This window comes from Rutilus rutilus (genome assembly GCF_951802725.1).
Source record: "Rutilus rutilus genome assembly, chromosome: 14".
NCBI lineage: Eukaryota > Metazoa > Chordata > Actinopteri > Cypriniformes > Leuciscidae > Rutilus > Rutilus rutilus.
The window spans coordinates 33,542,774-33,563,254 of NC_140219.1; the positions used below are offsets into that span (position 1 = coordinate 33,542,774).

The 20,481-nt window shown below is 39.6% G+C and overlaps 1 protein-coding gene across 2 annotated transcripts in view; it reads right to left on the minus strand.

The window, feature by feature from the left end:
• Positions 1-20,481, minus strand: part of LOC311303516 (zinc-binding protein A33-like) — an 81,873-nt gene that overhangs the window by 18,216 nt on the left and 43,176 nt on the right. The window contains exons 2-5 of one of the 2 annotated variants that reach the window (XM_084430039.1): positions 10,189-10,284; positions 9,846-10,076; positions 9,706-9,728; positions 9,506-9,624 (exon numbers count right to left, since the gene is read on the minus strand). In XM_084430039.1, coding sequence (XP_084286165.1) covers positions 9,506-9,624; positions 9,706-9,728; positions 9,846-10,076; positions 10,189-10,284 — 469 coding nt within the window. The remainder of the gene's footprint in view (positions 1-9,505; positions 9,625-9,705; positions 9,729-9,845; positions 10,077-10,188; positions 10,285-20,481) is intronic. The other variant, XM_084430038.1, reaches the window with a different exon arrangement.

Below are 20,481 nucleotides of genomic sequence, written 5' to 3' on the forward strand. Positions count from 1 at the left end.
AAGTTTGTCTTTTTGAACACTTTTGCCCATCGGCGAGTAGATGCAGAACAAAATGAATACAACGACTGTAGCAGACTAAAGTACTGTTCGACATCTGGACTGCTGTGTATACTGCTTACACCTACTAAATTCAATGAGTTTGCAGCACAAGGTATGTAATGGATCAATGGATTTATCCATTTTAAGTGAGCCTGCAGTCCATTGTATCTGCCCGACATATTACTCGCATTATCGTACGATTGGCCTCTACAGTTTAATATGTCCAAGCCAAGGTTGTTAACCATTTTAATGACGTAATCACACAAACTCTCACCTGTGTGACATGAAATGGGCTCAAAAGCTATGAATCGTTCTAGCACATTCCCTTTCTCATTGACGAATCTGAAGATGAATGTTAACTGGTCTATGTGGGACAAATCTGGTGTTGAGTCAACGATTACTGAAAAATATTTGGCATCCTTTAATTCATTCGCGATTACTTGTTTAGTTTTTTCTCCCAATACATCAATAAACTCCTCACATATACTTGATGACAAATAAGATACAGTTCCCCTTCCTTTTTGCCCGCGTGTTTTAATATGCTCTGATAGAAATGGGTCAAACTGAGATATCAGCTCTAAAATTCCTAGATAGTTTCCATTGTGAGGCGAACCTAGGAGTTCATCCTCCCCCCTGAAAGCCAGTCCTCTTTCGGCTAAAATTTGTATTACTGCCACCACACGTTTCAGTACCTCTTTCCAGTATTCCCTCTCTCCAGCAATTTGTTTGACCAGAGCTGAGTCAATCGCCTGAGTGTTTTTAGATCTATGTAATAAGGCTAGCATACAGGACATATGGCCTGGGCTCCTCTCATGTTCAGAAATCCGTTCTGGGTGCTTCCAGTCACTGAATCCATCTGTAAAGGCGTGTCTTTTGGACGAGAAAAGTTTGCAAGAATAGCAGAACACCTGTCCCGTTGATGGAGAGTATAAAAGCCACTCTCGTGACACAATCTGGCCGTTTGGTAAGTGAGTGTTTAATAAATCATTTGGAAGGGAGCGAGTCTTGCCACCCAGACCACTATCCCTTACGGAAGAAGTATATTTTGAGCTTCGGTTATGGAAAGCGGCAGCCCCTCTGTTAATAAGAATACTTCTCACCGAATCCCTTTTTATATCTCCCCACAATGCGGGGTCGTTGTTTGTCTCCCAAAACAGGTGGTCATCATCATCTGTCTTACTCTTAGTGTGATCATCCGGACATTGTGATGGTGACGGTGGTTGTGGCGGCCGCGGCGCCGGCGGGTTGTAGTATTCACAGGCCGGCTCAGTATCACTGCTATCACGGTTAGTTGTGCTAGCGCCATCTTCACTTGAAGCAGCAGAAACGTTGTTGTTGTTAGCATCAACAGTGTTTGCATTTTTAAAAAAGCTGGAGATTGTTGGTTGCTTTTGTAGTAATTGAGCTTCTCTTGCTTCTTTGTCCTTTTTGTGCTTTCTTTTCATTGATCCACTTGGTTGTGGTTTTAAACTCATTTTTGTTTTTGTTTTTTGAGTAACCGTCTTCTACGCGTGACTTTTATATTACGCAATGCTTTTCACTCGCCTCTAGATGTCCCTCAACAGCGCAGCAATACATTAAAATGATTTATTTTATTTATTTACTAGTTAATACTTTGCAACTGCAAAAAAAAAAAAAAAAAAAAAAAAAAAATCACATTATTCCTCAATATTTAACACAATTTTACTGAAAATAAAAATAAAAATTAAATATTTATTTGAAAAGAATAGACACAGTAAATTTGACAGGGCCCCCTGCTGGCCCAGTGCCCTGGGCAAGTGCCCAGTAGGCCCGTGCGTTAATCCGTGCCTGTGTATACACATTGGCCCCCGAAAACCTCAACTTGTCGTGAACACACTTGCCCTACGAAAAAGTGCGGGTGGCGAAATTACATTTAGTCCCCCACGTAATCTACGCCGATGGCTCGTCTTGTAGTGTAGGAGAGTAGACCATACATGGCAGCAATGAAACAAGTACATTGTATATACTTATGGATTAAAATAAAATAAAAAAAATATATAATTTTCCATCTTCATTTTTATGTGATGGGGTTGAGTTGTTAAGCTTGACAGTTATGGATCTAGAATTGTGTCTTTATTACATGCGAGAAAATAAAAGAAAAACTTGACTTGAAATACATTTTCATTCGAAAAGGGCGGACGTGAGAGGACGCTGGCGCTGTTTATTCACTTCCACCACGGACTATCCATTTCATCCATCTGGTCACCTGCACGCTCCGTCACACCTCTCCCACGTCATCGGAACGCTTCCCCCGCTGGATTACATAGTGCTGAGCGCACCGACAGGCTGCATAGAAAACCCGGACTGGAATACAGTGCTTCTCGCACAGATATTCGTCATCGGAACGCTTCCCCCGCTGGATCACATAGTGCTGAGCGCACCGACAGGCTGCACAGAAATCCCGGACTGGACTACAGAGCTTTTCGCACAGATATTCTCCAATCATACGCAAATAAACTCACTGTCCCTCCTCAACTGCATTACCATCACACACGCACTGTTAACTGGGACAACCTCAGATCTTTTCAGCCTGCACCCATCTCTCCACCCTCTCACCATGCCAACTTTGCCCTACTCAACACCCGATCGCTTAACAATAAAGCCCCTGCTCTACATGAATTAATCCTTGACAACACATTGGATTTCCTTCTGCTCACTGAAACCTGGCAACAACCCAATGACTACTTCTCCCTCAACCAAGCATCCCCCACTAGCTACAATTACATCTGCAAACCGCGCCCCACCCGCCTTGGAGGTGGTCTTGCTGTTATTTTCAATCAGATCTTCCGGATCACTGAACTCACTCTCCCCTCAGTTTCATCATTTGAATATCTCGCCTTCAAAGCTCTTTCATCCATGACAGTTATCCTCATTTACCGGCCACCGAAACCAAATCCCTCCTTCCTCTCTGATTTTACTGAACTCCTCACACTAGCCTCATCTCTCTCTCCACATCTGCTGCTACTCGGTGACTTAAACATCCACATAGACTCTCCCATCTGCAAGCTGTCATCGGAATTCAACATTTTACTGGACAACTTCACTCTCACTCAACATGTCACATTCCCCACCCATGAAAAAGGACACATCCTCGATCTGGTCTGCTCCACTAACCAACCAGTGCTCGACCTCCATCCTTGCCTCTTTCCCCTCTCTGATCATAAACTGATACAGTTCACCATTCCTTCTCCAACTCCACGCCCCCGCCTCCTCAGAGAAATCACCTTCCATAACCTTAAATCTATTGATTCCCATCATCTCTCTGACTTGATCTCCACCACTCTCCACCTGGACCCAACCCTCACCTCACCTGATGATCTCACAAACCACCTCAACTCTGCTTTGTGTACCTCCCTTAACACTCTGGCCCCCCTCAAAACAAAAACTGTCACTTTTAACACTTCGTCACCCTGGTACACACCGGCACTCCAAAAAATGAAACAAACTGGTCGCCAACTCGAACTTTGACAAAAAAATCAGCTCTTACAGTACACCATGAAGCCTATAAACTCCACCTCACTTCCTACAAAGACGCCCTCATTCTTGCCAAATCTGCCTACCTCTCCAGCATCCTCACCAACCCGTCAAAACCCTAGAACCCTCTTCTCCATATTGAATAACCTCATCAAGCCTCGGACCATCACCCTCCCTACCTCTACTCCTGATCTGTGCAACTCATTCCTTCACTTTTTCGCTGAAAAAATCAACATAATTTATCAGTCTCTATCCTCTGCAAACGACCTCCCAGTAACTACTCCAGCATCGGACATGGCCGCCCTTCCCCACCTCCCTCCTGACTTTACTCACCCTCCTCCACACTGCCTCCTCTCCCAGTTTAACTTGGTCACCACTCCTGAAATCTACAAACTCATCAGCTCCTCCAAACCTACTACATGTTCACTTGACTACCTCCCAACTCCACTCCTAAAGTTCTGCCTCCCTGTCCTTTGCCCTTACCTCACTAACCTCTTCAACTCCTCACTGTCCCTTGGATCTGTCCCCTCTGCTTTCAAAACTGCTGCTGTCACCCCAATCCTCAAGAAACCTGGTCTGGATCCCTCTTCACTCAACAACTACCGCCCAATATCCAACCTCCCCTTTCTGTCTAAAACCCTGGAACGAATAGTCGCCTCACAACTACAAACCCATCTTCATGCCAATAATCAATATGAACCCCTCCAATCTGTTTTTCGCCCCCTCCACAGTACAGAAACCGCTCTCCTCAAAGTCCACAATGACCTCCTCACCTCTGCTGACACTGGTTCCCTCAACATTCTTATCCTTCTCGACCTGAGTGCAGCTTTTGATACCGTGTGCCATAACACTCTGCTCACCAGACTTAAAAACCTTGGTATCGAAGGCACTGCACTCAGCTGGCTACGTTCCTACCTCTGCAACAGATCCCACTTCATCTCTCTCCATAACCACACCTCTGCCACAGCCACAGTCACCCAAGGCGTTCCCCAAGGCTCCGTGCTCGGCCCCCTCCTCTTCATCATCTACATCCTTCCCCTTGGTCAGATATTTCGCCATTTCAACCTAAATTACCACTGCTATGCCGATGACACCCAGATCTACCTCAGCACAAAGTCCCCCCACAATCCTCCCCTCTCCCACATCAACTCCTGTCTGTCAGCTACTAAAATCTGGATGCAACAGAACTTCCTCAAACTCAACAGCAATAAAACAGAATTCCTCATCATTGGCTCCAAATCCACACTCGGCAAAACCAATAACCCCACTCTCACCATCGACGGCACCATTGTCTCCCCAACTCCCCAGGCACGCAACCTTGGCGTGATTTTTGATTCAACGCTCTCCCTTGAGCCCCACATCCGTCAGGTCATTAAAACATCCTTCTTTCACCTCCGCAATGTTGCTAAAATCAGACCCTCACTCACACCCCCTGCTGCTGAAAGACTCATTCACGCCTTCATCTCCTCACGACTGGACTACTGCAACTCTCTACTCCTTGGTATAAGCTCAACTTACATAAAAAGACTACAACTGGTCCAAAACGCAGCCGCCCGACTCATCACCCGCTCCAAATCCTGGCACCACATCACTCCAGTTTTAAAACAACTGCACTGGCTTCCCATTTCCCACCGGATCAAATACAAAATTCTGGTTCTTACCTACAAAGCCATCCACCACCTGGCCCCATCATACCTCACTGACCTCCTCTCCCCCTACCAACCCTCACGGTCCCTCAGATCCACCTCAGCCGGTGTCCTATCCATCCCCAAGTCCAAACTCTGCAGTTTTGGGGACAGAGCTTTCTCGAGGGCAGCTCCAAGGCTCTGGAACTCCCTTCCCCTTGAGATCCGCACCTCTGAGTCCCTTACCATCTTTCAGTCCCGCCTCAAGACCCATCTCTTCACCTCTGCCTATCCATAGCCCCGGTTGTCAGTGAACTACGAAACTAGTGAAAACTTCACTTACAGTTAAACTATCTAAATCAAAACATTCATTTGGCATTTGATTTAAAAATAGTATAAACCAGGTGAGTTTGCAAGTTTACCTAGCATGATGGCTAATTAGCGATTAGCTTTACTAACGATTAGCAAGCTAATAATATAATACACATTCATTCATGAATATGAGTGATATTTTTTAATGTTTAATCTTCAGTGATGCTGAACTTGCTCAGCCAGCTACCCATCGAGTTGTGTGTGTCATCATCTTACCCAAAAATTGGAGTGTCCGTGCTCAGGCGGCATCTATGCCGGTGAACCGAACAATGGTGTAATGATTCAGTTCGACTCCCAAGACAAGACGATGCTCACCCGACTGGCCAATAGGAACGTGGCCCCGCTCATGACACAATTTTCACAGTGAAAGCAAAATCCTGACACGAGAGCAAGAAATTGCATCGAGAGCAAAGAAAAGCGTTTTGAGAGAAACACTTTTTTTTTAGAGAAAATGTTTTCACACTGATAGCAAAAAATATATATTTGGGAGTTTTTTTTCAAAGTATTTTGAGAGAGATTTTTTTTTCTCAGAAATAATTTTAAAATTTAAAATGTATATTTTTTTATGTTCTATGAGAAAATACTGTCTCTCAAAACCTTTTTAGTCTCAAATATTATTATTTTTTGCTATTGGTATGAAAACTTTTTCTCTCAAATATTCTTTTTTCTCTCATGAAATGCTTTTTTTGCTATCAGTGTGATAACTTTTTCTCTCAAACTTTTTTTTTTTCTCTCAGATCATTTATTTTCTCGCATGTAATAAAGACAAAATTCTAGCTCCATAGACAGTGCCCTCCCCTGACTATAATAGGCCTCAAAAATATTAATAAAAAGTATGATACTACTTACCATCTTATGCAACACTGTTAAAAAGACCTGAATGATGTAATTTCTGGTAAATTATGTCACATATGGGTGGAGTCTAAATTATTATAGTGGAGAATAGTTGGCGTGATGGGGTTGAGTTCAGACTGAGGGACATCACTTTATAGTCTTGTTTTTTTATCAAATATCTTGCGTTTTTCTTTTCTTTTTTTTTCACAAGAAAGTAACACAAATAAATACTTACAACATTGCCAACCAAATGTGATGCTGTGTACAATTTGTTAAATGTTTTCCAAGTACAAATTCAGTGAAGTACCAGGGAAGGGACCTGACAAAATGCTTAGTTTACTGTGAGTTACCATCACCAATAAAAATTAATGCAATATTTTTCTTTATCTTTTAACCCTCTGGGGTCGGAAAACGCGCCGGCTCGTTTGCTGGATTTTCTTCACATATTAGCACAATAAACTTAAATTACTCCGTCATTTATTGTCATACAGAAAAAAGAAATATGAAAAAACAATCTGTGAGATGTCTACTTTTGTATGTGTCAATCAAAACAAAACATTGTGCATTTGTAAAATAAAGAAAAAAAACAGGGTGTGCTTTCTGCCTCTCCGTCTCAGTGAACTTTTTTTTCTTGAGCATGTCTATAAACTGAAACAAAACTCAGCGAATACTTGTCACACATTTATGAGCCATATATCTTTATAAACATTTATGTGTGTACTTTTAAATGATCGGATTCAAAATGAAAACAAATATTCTCTGTTTAAGTAATCTGCAAAAACCAACAAGATGTTCAGTTTCTCAAACCCTTGCTCATTAGTTTTAATGTGACCACGCCCACGCGCGCAAAAGAGACTGACATGCAAATCTCCACGTTAAGGAATGCGAACGCGCTCATTACCTCAAAAACAAAGCACCAAACTTCATCAGTCTCTGCTTTTCGTCCAGTTTGGAAGACACGCTGTGAGCAAACATTGGATTTACCTCAGAAGAAGAAGAACACGATTTGAAGACAAGAAAGATTTTAAGGTAAGAAATGGATTCTGAATTATATGTTATTGTTGTATAAACTTCATATTGCAGTTGAACTGTTGCTAGACTAAAATGTATGAAATTGACAGAAATGTTGAAATATGAACTATAGACAGGCAGGCTATCTTTCAATGCGAAATTTATATTCATGTACGACACGAGGATGTTTTTAAGTTTGATAATAAAACACAGCATGATATAAAAGTAGGCTAGTGTGAGTGTTTACTCTAATATGGTGAATATTATAATGTTTAGACCCGGGTTTACTGTTAACTACGGTGTTTGTGGATATCTGCTCAAACGTAGATTTGTATAATATGGTAACAATAATGTTTCATAGTTTGGAGTGGCTCGATCGCTTCAGTAAATGTTCTCTGCACTCTGCAGTCAGTTGCGCTGTGCATTTGAAAAGCAAAACGCACCAAACATTAGGCTTCATGTCTTTACTCCAATCTCATTTCATAACGTCATAACGATTGTAAACATTAGAAGTAACATATGATAATCAATATATTTTTCTCTTGTGTAGTGTTACTGAAGTGTTCCTTTTTAACGATTGATAGGCCGCCTGCTATTGTTATTATTATTTTATGCAGCACTGCATGTATGTATATATATATATATATATATATATATATATATATATATATATATATATGTGTGTGTGTGTGTGTTTTGTAAATTTTAAAAAGCAATTTTAACCAGAAAAATCTAAAATGTATTACCAAAATCGTGCAGCCCTATAGCTTCTCTTGATATCAGCATGGTCACAGCGTTTTTTTTTTTTTTTTTTTACAGAGACCAGATGCCCCACTGATGAGTCCTGCTGACTTCAACATTCACATGAGTACATTAACATGGTAAAGTGAAAAATCAAACACCTTGGTGTTATAATAATAAAACAAAGGTGTGTGACTGATTAAGTCTCTGTCTTTAGTTCAGTGTGTTAAATAATGTGCTTTTTTGGTCATTTGTTGTGTATATTTGGTTTATAGTTTTGGAGCAAATATTCTAGGCTACGTGATACAATTTTCAAAAGTCTTGTGAATAAATAATCAGTAGGGGTTTCATGACCTTATTTCAGTGACAATTATTTTTATTTTTTTTCACAAACCACGCATAAACGCCATTATCTCAAAACTACAAACTTTTACATACATGCTGCTGATATATTATTGTAGCAGAGTTTGTGCTGAATACAGTGTAATCAGACTTTAGCCATGAAAATGTCACAAGTAACAGAAATAAGCACAAATGTCAGAGCATGTCAGAACACCTCCAGGGCCCAGAAAACACTTCAGAATCCAGAGGGTTAGTATTTCATTTTGGTGAACCACCACTTTAAAAAGTCTGGGGGACTGAAATATTACCGAATCCCAGGAATGACCCACCTTGACATACCTTTATCTGCGCGGAGAGATGGTGTTCTTTGTTTCCTCTTTTTGCAGCCACTTTGCATCCACATTTTTTGCTAATTGGATATCTATCCTCGAGGACAACCACACGTTTTTTCTACATCCAAATTATTTCCGGCCTGGCCATGGTTCGCTTTATAAGAATTCTTTTTTTTTTACTCATTAACAGATATGATTTAAAATGTAGCGAAGAACAATACTTCAAACAAAACGTATAAGTGAAATTACAGAAAAAAACTACTTTAAAAAGTCGAAGTACACAAAAAAACTACTCAATTACATAATATAAGTAATTCGTTACTTTCCACCATCAGATTAGAGGATGAAATATGAAGTATTAGAAATGTAAAACATTTTTCTTTTGTTGAAAGAGATCATAAATCATGCTATCATAACAATGGTCTCTCTCAGTTACTGTCAGAATGGACTGAGGCTCCAGGTTTAATATCAGTTTTCAATAACTATTGTATCCTAATACATAAACACTATTGTATCCTAATACATAAACATAGATCATGAGGAATAGACTTTTCATTATGAGTTCGCTCAATGATCTGATGATTTTCTGAAATACAGGTCAGATTCACTTAGAAATTCAAGTGATTATTTAATATATTTCTATCAGATGTTGATATTGTGTGTGTTTATATGTGAACTATCTTCTGCACTGGTGTCAAATCTGCTGAGACTCACTGTGTTGGACAGTTTCCAGCATCTTCTTCCAGACTCTGAACGGCAGGTTACCCAGATAACGCGACACATGAATCAAAGCTCCAGAACTCATCCGTGGATCCGGCTGTGAGATCTGGACTCTGAGGAACATTCAGGAGTCAGAACTGCAGTGAATTTGAGTTCAGATCCACTGAGAGAAGAGATACGAGCAGCTCACTCACCTTTCCATCGTGACTTTATAGTTCTGGAAAATATAGAATTTGAAAACATTTTAATATCTTATCAAACACTCCCAGTGTCAATGAGTCTCTCTATACAAGTTGTTTTCTACACAAAGAATGAAGCCAGATTGATTTGTCACCTTTAGAAACGAGACGTCATTGTCTTTCATCATCTCCTCCATGTCTCTGATTGTGTGTGAAAGAGCTGAGATGTGTGTGTTCATCTCCTCCAGCTTCTCCTTCATCCTCTGCTTCTTCTGCTCCTCTTCCTCTCTCAGTGCAGTGATTGTAGCTTCTTCTTCGTCTCTGAGAAACTGATGAAGCTTCTCAAACTCTTCTTTAATCTGACGCTCTGTGTGCTCAGCTTGAGACTGAAATCAAATCACATTCACTTCAGTCAGCGCTGTATGAACACACACTCCACTAATGTCAATAATAAACTCTGTGTGTGATTGTTGAGTATTTAACTCTTTATATCCTCACCTTGATGTGTTCAGTTGTTTCATTACACTTTTTCTTCATTTCTTCTCCATGTTTGAGCTTGTTTTGTAAGGACGTCAGTGCTGTATTAAATTCCTCCTGCAGGTTAAGATGAAAATCTGTGAAATTTATGCAGCTCTAAGAGGTTTAAACATTGTATGTTTGAATGGTTTTATTGTTATATTATTTAGATGTTGAATAGGTCATAGTATCAGTGTCTTAAATCACATATATTATTCATGAAAAAATTTTTTTTGCTGTTACTTCTAAGAAGATTTGAACATCAGAGCGGTCGAAGGTTAGTGCAGAATTTTATATCAGTACAGTAGTAAGTCAGAGACGGGTGTAGCTATCATTTCAAAAGTGAGGGGTCAGAATGGCAAGTCTTATACCAGTTTTTTTTTTTTTTTTTGGCACACCTTTGTTGACAGGTTTTTGCTTAATTGACTTAATATGCTATTTATGTTTAAAGCAATAAAAAATAAATAAAAAAAGAAATGCAGATGTTCTGTACTTTATACTGCACATAGCCTAGTATTGTATATTGTACTATACTGTTTACATATTTCAAACTGTTTTTTGTGTAGGCTACGTCAAACTTCAAGCTTTTAAAACTACTTCAAACTTTCTGGTTAGGCTTTTTCAAGACGACTTAAAGTTTGTCTACAATTTTTTTTTTATCTAATTGTAAAGTGTTACCGAATTATATATGGTAAACATCATGTAGGCTACATGCTACAACGCTGCATGATTCAAGCAGATATAGTGGCTGTTAATGCATGAAAATCCAAATTCAGCATTAACAATCACCATCTTTATTCTAATTTGAAGGCCTTTGATTACATTCATCATTGTGCAACACAATAGACCTTTCTCACAATAACCAGAAATACGTAATCGTTGTGGATGCGGAGTTCCTGTCAAGCGTCAACATATCAGAAAAACATACCCGGGCAAGAGAAAATGGATCAGAGAGTCTTTACAACTTCGAAAAATATTTAACTTGTCATGGTCCAGTTGTTGATGACTTTGTAAAATGATGTGGTGATGCTTGTCTGCAGATGAATGTATCTAAGACCAAAGATATGACTATTAATTTCAGAACTGAAGCTCATTCTTCCCAGTATACATTCATTAACCCTTTAGGCGCCAGAGGTTTTTTCCTAAAACGTTTGATTTTGACATCTTAATTTCAAAAGGCTGTATCTTAAAAGAGACTTTCTGTAAATTAGAGAAATATTAAGGATGACCCAAAGTTTATGTAGGGATTACATTTTCCCATCTAATTTGCATATTATGACATCATATGGTGGCAGCCATCTTGGATTATAGAATTTTCATGAAAAGTCACATGTTTAAATGATAAAATGCAGCACTTATTTCCCCCCAAAATGTCCCTCACCTTCTGTTTGCTATATTGCACAATACTGAATGCTCAGGTAAATAGTAAGTAGTAAAAAAACTGTGTAAATCATTACTAATAAATGGTAGAAACAAACCGAATGCATGTAGCGGTTGGCCTTTTGCTGTAGAGATTTTCCATTTACTACATACATTAGGCACTCTGATTCCATGTATGGGGCACATATATTGTTCATATGACACACAAACACAAGTAGACAAGACCTGTTTAGTTCAAAAGCTCCCTCGCCACGGCAAGGCACAGATCATGAGTGAGATTTTGTTGATTTTTTTTTGGTTGTTTTTTTTTAGCTGACAAAGACGCACACATCACAAGGACATGAACACACAAAAAAGAACACATATTGTACACTACTAAATGGTCAGGGAAATAGATAGTAAATCATCAGTGTAAATCATTACTAATAAATGGCAGACAAAAAAAAAAAAAAAAAGATTTTATGTAGCAGGCCTTTTGCTGTAGAGATAATGACTCCCTATCCATCCAGGTGACATTTCTTGTAGTGTTTCATGGTGTGGTACCTCTCATTGCAAGGCACAACACAAAGACCCACCCCACACTGCCTGCACATGTATTTTGTCTGACGGCGGCCTTTAGGGCGGGTCCGATCAGAACAAACTACACAATCTGGGTAACCATCAGCCTGGCAGATAAAGTGGCGCTCAGTGAGTCTCTGTGTCAAGTCTCCCAGTGAGGACGACTTTCGGCCTTTGTTGCTCTCTTTCCTGGAGAAGCCTTCCAGTAAAGCAGTGATGACATCCTGCATGAAGACTTTCAGGGGCTTGTGAGGAGCAGCAGTGCAGCGGCAGTAAATGATGTGGGCATTCACCATGCTTACACTGAGAATGGCATTGAAAATCATGTTGTACCATTTCCTTGACCTATGGGGAAAGAGGTAGGTCTTCATTCTCTGGTCTGCTGTGTCGACACCCCCTATGAACAAATTGTAGTCATCAACACAAACAGGCCTATTTATCTCCCTATAGCCACTATCAGTGTGTTTGGTCCTGATGCGCTTTCTGACACATATGTTGGAATGCAGTGTAGAGAGCATTGTGAGGCGCTTTGTATCATGCCACGCACAAGCTAGCATTTTCCCCTTCCTCATGAAGACTGGGTCATCTCCCTTGCTCAACGGTAACTGTTCACGGGTGAGGCTCTTTGGCATCCCCTTCCTCTTACTGCTGACAGTCCCACACAAACCGGAATCATTGCTTGCCAGCTCATCTGCTATGGCTGGCGAGGTGTAATAGCTGTCCATGTACACCTCATGCCCTTTCCCTGTGTACAGGGCCATCAGCTCACGGACAATAAGGTGTGTAGCACCGAAATCACTGGCATTAGGCCTACTTTGTCCAGTGTACATGGACCACTGTAGCACATAGCCTGACTTGGCTTCACTCAGAACAAATACTTTGTAGCCATATTTGTCTGGTTTGTTTGGGTTGTACATTTTTAGGGTTGATTTCCCTTTGAACGCAATGGTCATTTCATCCAGTGACAGCTGCTTAGATGGACCATGCATTGCTGAAAACCGGGGGATGACCAAATTGATGATTGGGCGGATTTTGAATAGCCTGTCATACCCTGGCTGACCCCTGTCAACACACTCCTCATTATTGGTGAAGTGAAGGAAAGACAAAATCATTTCAAATCTATTCCTGGACATCACCTTGCCAAATCCAGGTGTTGCTGTTGGCCAATATTCGGCCCAATAATCCTCCAATTCTGACTTCTCTACCAGACCCATACTCAAATGCAGAGAAAAGAAGGCTTTCATTTCACTGACAGTTACGTCAGACCATTGATGAAATCTGGAGTGTGGCTGGAGTTGATGGGAGGCTAAAAACTGATGGGCGTAGCGATTTGTCTCATTTACAAATAAATTCCAGAAATCATCAGAGAGAAAGAGTGATAGAAAATCTAGGGGCGAATTGGCATTGGAGAGTTCTCTTTCCCCCAGATATCCAATTGGCTGATCAAAGGGCGTGATCCAACTTTGGTACTCATCCTCATTGGCCAAGTACTCAAAGCCGGCATTCTCATCAGCTTGCGATAGACTATGCATACAGTAATAGCCCCTCTGCCCCGTGTCACACCGCCTCTGCTCCTGCTACGAGCAGCGCGGGCGCGGCCAGATCTGCCTCGCGCGCGCCGAGTGTGCACATCTCGGACTACTGTCATTGTCATTGCGACTCCCCACCCTGCCTCCACGTTGCCCCCTAACTGTCCTATGAATACTTCGACCTCGTCTAACATACCCAGTGGCATTAGACAAAGTCTCCACCACAATACTGTCGCCGCGATTGCAGAGAGGCACACGGTCAGAAGACAAAGCCACATGGCTAGCACAGTAAAAATCTCCCGCCTCGTTCCCCACAACACTAACACGCCTGCTAAGTTCGCGATGAACACTCCGACCCCGGGAAACATTGTTCCCACCACTGACATTGGGCAAAGGACCATCTATATTAGGCAAAGGATTCACCGTTTGTGCTTGGTGTAGGGCTATACTTTCACTTTCAGAATCACCGTCATCTTCTGAAGGCAGATATTCCCCTTCAGAATCAGGGTCCGCGAATAGAAGACCCAACACTTCATTGCGGGTAAGCTTTATTGATGCCATTAGATAATAATAATATTAATAATAATAATAATAATCTAATGCAAATACTCGCTGACGTTGACAATATTGCTCTGATAAAATGGCTCACTCGCACACTAGCTCCGTTTTTGTTTGCACTTCAATGCGCTCTAGCTCGAAGATTTTGTATAGAAGCATGACGTTTTTTTGAGTCGGGGATGAAGTATGACATGTCTGCCATCTAGTGGAGGGGAGGTCGAATGAAATTTGACACCCTATTTGACAGAATCGGCCGGTTTATTCAGTGCCGCATCTTGTCGAGTAAACTCGACCGTGGCGTCTAGAGGGTTAAAGGTGAGAAGGTGGAGTGTGTGGAAAGTTATAAATATTTAGGACTATTATTGACAATAAACTGCGTTTTGGTGTGAATACCAAAAAGAAGTCTGTCCGTTTTATTCAACAGTTATGTCCTTAATCATGCTCTTAGGTAGTGACCTTTTTTTTGCACTTGAAGTTCTCTATTCTGCTCTCGCTAGACTACATGTAAGTAATCTTCCCCGCGTAATCTACATGTAAGTAATCTCCCCCGCGTAATCTACGCCCAGATTTAGTCTAACTGTGCGTTCACACCGCCAGTGTTGCCAACTATTTTCAATGGAAAGAAGCTAAAGCCTGCTTGAAAAGTAGCTAAATGTTGCCAGGTGACGCCATGCGTCATTAGCATATTAATGACGTCATCGCGTCGTATTTGCATTCTGCCTAATTTATCGGTACTTCAGTTTATAATAACGGTTATCTCCCCTAAACCGTGCTAACATACTGTTTTTATATAAGTATATAGCCGAATGTCCAGTAAAGCTGTTCTCAATTACATCTTTTCTGTTAGACAACGGAACGGAACTTAGGCTAATGTTACATGTTAACCAGCAGTTACTTCCACAGCACTGACAAATTTCCAGATTTGTAACCTCGACGTCATTGTACAAAATCACTATACATGTAAGTTGAAGACAGCATATCTGCTGTGATATTATCAGTTATATTTACATGTACATTGATAACTCATAGAGACAATTAGATTCCACAGAATGTGTTTCTTATTCTCTCACATCGTATGCCTATAAGCCACAACAATGATATTCAGTTCCAGTCAGAGACGTTAAGGATAATCTGCCCCTAGAAGGTAAACTTTAGGTTGAATTAATTACATATATTTACAAACGAACTAGGTGCATATTTACAAAAAAAAGAAAAAAGAAAAGAAACTGCACATTTACAAATTATGTGCAGATGTACAAAAACAAAAGCAAACCTGGGCACATTTACAAGCAAACTGTGTTTATATTTACAAAAAAAAATAAAAAACCTGTGCACATTTACAAATCAACTGTGTATTTTTACAAAAAAAGAAACTGCAGCAGAAGCCAAGTCTTCATATGCGTTTATGCCAGCTGAATCTCTGTACTTTATAACTTCAGCCCAGAATGCCAATGTGTTTGTTGTTTCCTCCCATTTCTGAAGGTGAATAGACCTCCACTGATTAATAATTGTATCAATTGTGTCCGGGCAATATCCTAAAAGATTTGCAAATTTGACCATGTCTGTCAGGCTCTTGTTGTGGTTTAGTGTCTCCCCCACATTGAACAAAGACATGTGCTGCAGTAGAGTACACTCTTCCGGCGCCGCTCGAGTGGCTGCCTGTTGCCGCAGCTCCCGCTACGTGTGTGTTTTTTTATGTTTTTCTAGTGCTTTGTAGCGTTTTGTTTGTAAAACTATATAGGTAACTCATCATAGTGGAATGGATATTTTGTGGAGTTACGGTTTTCTCTGGTTTTTCCTGGCACTTATAACTTTTCTTGTGCCGGTGTTACGGATCAACTGGGGATCATGTTAACTGGGGAAACGCGCGTGCACGCAGATAGTTTTACCTGGATTTCCAGCAGATGTTAGACGGCTACAGATTCGTCGCAGCCATTTTTCACGGATCCATGATTAAAAACGTATGTTTCACCAGTTGTATACACACTGGTATGCATAATAAAGCGATTTGTTTTTGAAGTGTGTATTCCTGCGTATTTGACGCAATTTCAAATAAGTTTAACGTACTTAAGTGTCAAGCTCAGAAACCACGCCTATGTTAACATGGGGCATTTCGGTTTCATTGGATGAACAGACTTGTCAGTGCACTTCAGAAGACGTGTAAGAATCTTCTTCTCAACATTCACTATATGAAATATGACACAATATTTTTATGTAATATAAATTTAAATTATGCCAGTCTTCATTTGACTGGTACCATGAATCTCATTAACATATTCTCTTTACTTGTTATCCATCACATTATGTGCTTTCATTATTGTTGTCTGCTAACCATTAGGAACAGATTAAAAGGTCTATAAATGAAGTGTCATTGTTGTTAGGCCATATACTGCCACAGCAAATGGATGCAATTAAAGTTAGACAAATCAAAAACTTTGCAGGATAACCAATATCCCGATCGCTGCTCAAGAAAGGAGCGTGATTATATAAAGAGGAGATGTGAAAATTTCACAATGAAGGGTGATGGTTAAATTGTTCTTAAAAAGATAATACAACTGTGACATTTATTTACTAATACAACATGATTACATTAGATGGAGAGCAGCATAGGTATGAAGGCCAAACTGGCCAATGGGTAAGAAAAATGTATACATTGCAAAACAAGTAACTGTTCTTCATTAACATGTAACTTAGTCTATAGTTTGTTCTCCCTTCTTTAGATTGAATGTTCAGAATGTGGAAGGTGGGACTGTGTGGTCAGATCTTCCACTGTTGGCAAATACAGCTGTCCTGCATGCATGCACATTTGCCTATTATTTTTTCCTCTTTTTTTTTCTTCCTTTTTTTATTGTTACTTTCATACCTGTTAGCTAATGAATATGTTTGTTGAACATTCCCCTGAATACATGCTGTGGGTAATTCACTGGATCCATAAACTATGGCTTCTCAATTTTCAACACTTTTTAGGAACATTTATGGAGTCTAGCCTACTGTATGCTTTCTGTTTTAACTCATTCCTCAGTAACATTAAAATAAATAATAAATAAATGCTTGACATCCCTTTTAGCCACAAATTGGCATCATAACAATAATCTGCGAATACACATGCACTGCAAAGACACAATGTCAATAGCATAATTTATTTAATCTACTTACAGTTGTCATCAGATATTCAATTTCATTGAAACGAATGTAACAAAATAATGTGGGCGTGGTCTGTGTCGTGAAATTAAAACACATTAAAACTTCCCTTAAATGCGTCTGAAACATTCAGCGGAGCAGCGACAGAGTAAACAACAGTGTCCTAATATGATACAAACATTTACCAATAACGTTGAAAGCTTTTAAATCTGCTCAGTGAAAGATTCGCTGTGACGAATCTGTCACCGTTCAACATCTATGGGATGATTATAGTCTCAAAAAGATTAACACGTGTAAGCACACTTATCAATGAACTTGATACATGTTGCAGAAATGTTTTATCCATGCCTTTCAACTTGCGTGTGCAAAATTCAAAATTGAATGAATGTGAAGCAATTTGTACAAATAGAGACATTTTTGTGAATACAAATGTTTTCCTTTGTATTAGTGTATCATAGTTTGCGCATGCAACACAGAAGATGTGCATGTGTGGATCAGGTGACACGCGTGCATTCATTGACGTCTTCTCTGAGTCGATCTCATTTGATTCATTTGGATTTTGAGACTTTCTTTTCGCGGTTTTTAAGCATTTCCCAACCCACACACAAACAACTACAAATGAATAGGCCTGGTGCTAATTATTAATGTGTGCACAACTATCCATCTATTTGACAAATTCACAAATGTGCGTCGCTACATTTAAACTAATACAATACAACTTGTGTGTGCAAAATCCAAAACCACATGAATGTGCAGCATTTTGTACAAATAGAGACATATTTATTAATACAAAACCTCGATTTTGTATTAATGTGGGCCAGAATTTGTGCATGCAACAAGTAAGATGTGCATTTGTGGATCAGGTGACACGCGTGCATTCATTGACTCGTTTCTGAGTCGATCCTATTTGATTCATTTGGATTTTGAGACTTTCATTCCGCAGGTTTCGCCTTGCAAGATCCACACACAGCTGTCTGAGAAAACCTGCTACCACTAGATGGCAGTATTCTGCTAAAACAGACAACGGCAGCATAATAAAGCGTTCTTCACCATTTAAGACGCTTAATGAGAGTGATATTGAAGCACCAAATTTAGTACACAATATAGTCCTACCTTATTAATAAAGCATACTTTATAGAGGCAAACAGATTACATCAGATTATGAACAACACCCACAGAAAACCATTATAAAACGCTTAACGTGCAATCGCGCGTTGCATGTTCAATAAGGTGTAGGCCTATAGGCTACTGAGTTTAAATATCACCGTCTTACTGCATTGACGTTAAGCTTTTTCTTTATAATATGCTCTATGGGAGGAAAACTATAGAGCCTACAGACAAGAGCCTATATGAACGCGACGCGCGGCGTTTCATGTTAATGGCATTTCCCTTCCTGTAAAAAAAACTAAAAAAAAAAATGTTTCGCAGTTGCGTTCATATTATATGCTTATTTTTATCTGACTACACATAATACACATATTATACAAGCTTTGGAATTTGAAAATGTCTGTTTTTAAATGTTAAAGACGATTTTCACAGTAGTAGGCTACATTTGTTTTCCCTTGACCCTTAAGCCATTGTTATAGGCTAGTCTATAGCACGATTAGTTTTAACTATATGCAACCATTGTATATCGACATGAAATATTAATTGAAAATCAACTGGCCCTACGTGTGTATAGCTGCATATTTGTACATGAGAATGCTTTGACGCGCTAACCACGGCTCATGATGCACAAGGGAACGTCTGCCAATTCCACTGCATGCGTTAAAACATATCATTTGTTTTCATTCAAATTACTTTTAATATTTAAAAACAGACATTTTCAAATTCCAAAGCTCGTAGAAGGTTCCTGTAAGACTGATTTACAAGTAATATTTGGACAATACTTCCCTTAATTGCTATTTTTAAATCTAAATTGAAAACTTATTTTTATTCCCTGGCATTTTAATTATCTCCTGATGCTGTTTCTGCCTGTTCTGTTTGGTTGTTTCTATGTTTTATTCTATTTGTTTTTACTTTGTTCAGCACTTTCAGCACTTTGGGCAGCCCTGCTATGTTTAAATGTGCTTTATAAATAAAATGTACTTAATTACTTTCTTACTTTAATTACTTCATGTACTGTATGTAGCCTGGGTAAAGGGTTTTTTCATGTTCAAAATGGTTGTAGTATGTTCCTAGTGACTAGACTGGCTTACAGGTGAAATTGTCCAAATACCTCCCTTGCCTATTTACAGTAAACAATATTTTTTTAAACAAAAATTACTGTAATTAACCAAACAGGTTTTTGGTGACTTACTACAGGTGAATAATGCAACATTTCACCCGACTATCACTAGGAACGTATACTACAACCTTTGGAACATGAATAGAAAAACAATTTACAGTAGGCTAATTTGAAAAATCGTACTGTTCAATCGGGATATTGGCTGGACATACACTAGGCTAAGTCAGTCTGCACACTAGGTATTTACCACAACCTTGGAAGTATTCATTTGAATGTATGACTGGACGTTTATATTTTTTGACTGTGAGTGGAATTTGCAGATGGTCCCTTTAGAAAATGCGGCGAATATCAAACCTAAAACGTACTTCACTGAGCTCTCGGACGGTTTCTCTCATACACATGCAAAGTTAAAAGCAACTGCATAATTTCATGTTAAGCTTTTTCTTTTTAATAGGCTCAGGAAGGGAAATGCCATTAACATGAAACGCCGCGCGTCGCGTTCATATAGGCTCTTGTCTGTAGGCTCTATAGTTTTCCTCCCATAGAGCATATTATAAAGAAAAAGCTTAATGTCAATGCAGTAAGACGGTGATATTTAAACTCAGTAGCCTATAGGCCTACACCTTATTGAACATGCAACGCGCGATTGCACGTTAAGCGTTTTATAATGGTTTTCTGTGGGTGTTGTTCATAATCTGATGTAATCTGTTTGCCTCTATAAAGTATGCTTTATTAATAAGGTAGGACTATATTGTGTACTAAATTTGGTGCTTCAATATCACTCTCATTAAGCGTCTTAAATGGTGAAGAACGCTTTATTATGCTGCCGTTGTCTGTTTTAGCAGAATACTGCCATCTAGTGGTAGCAGGTTTTCTCAGACA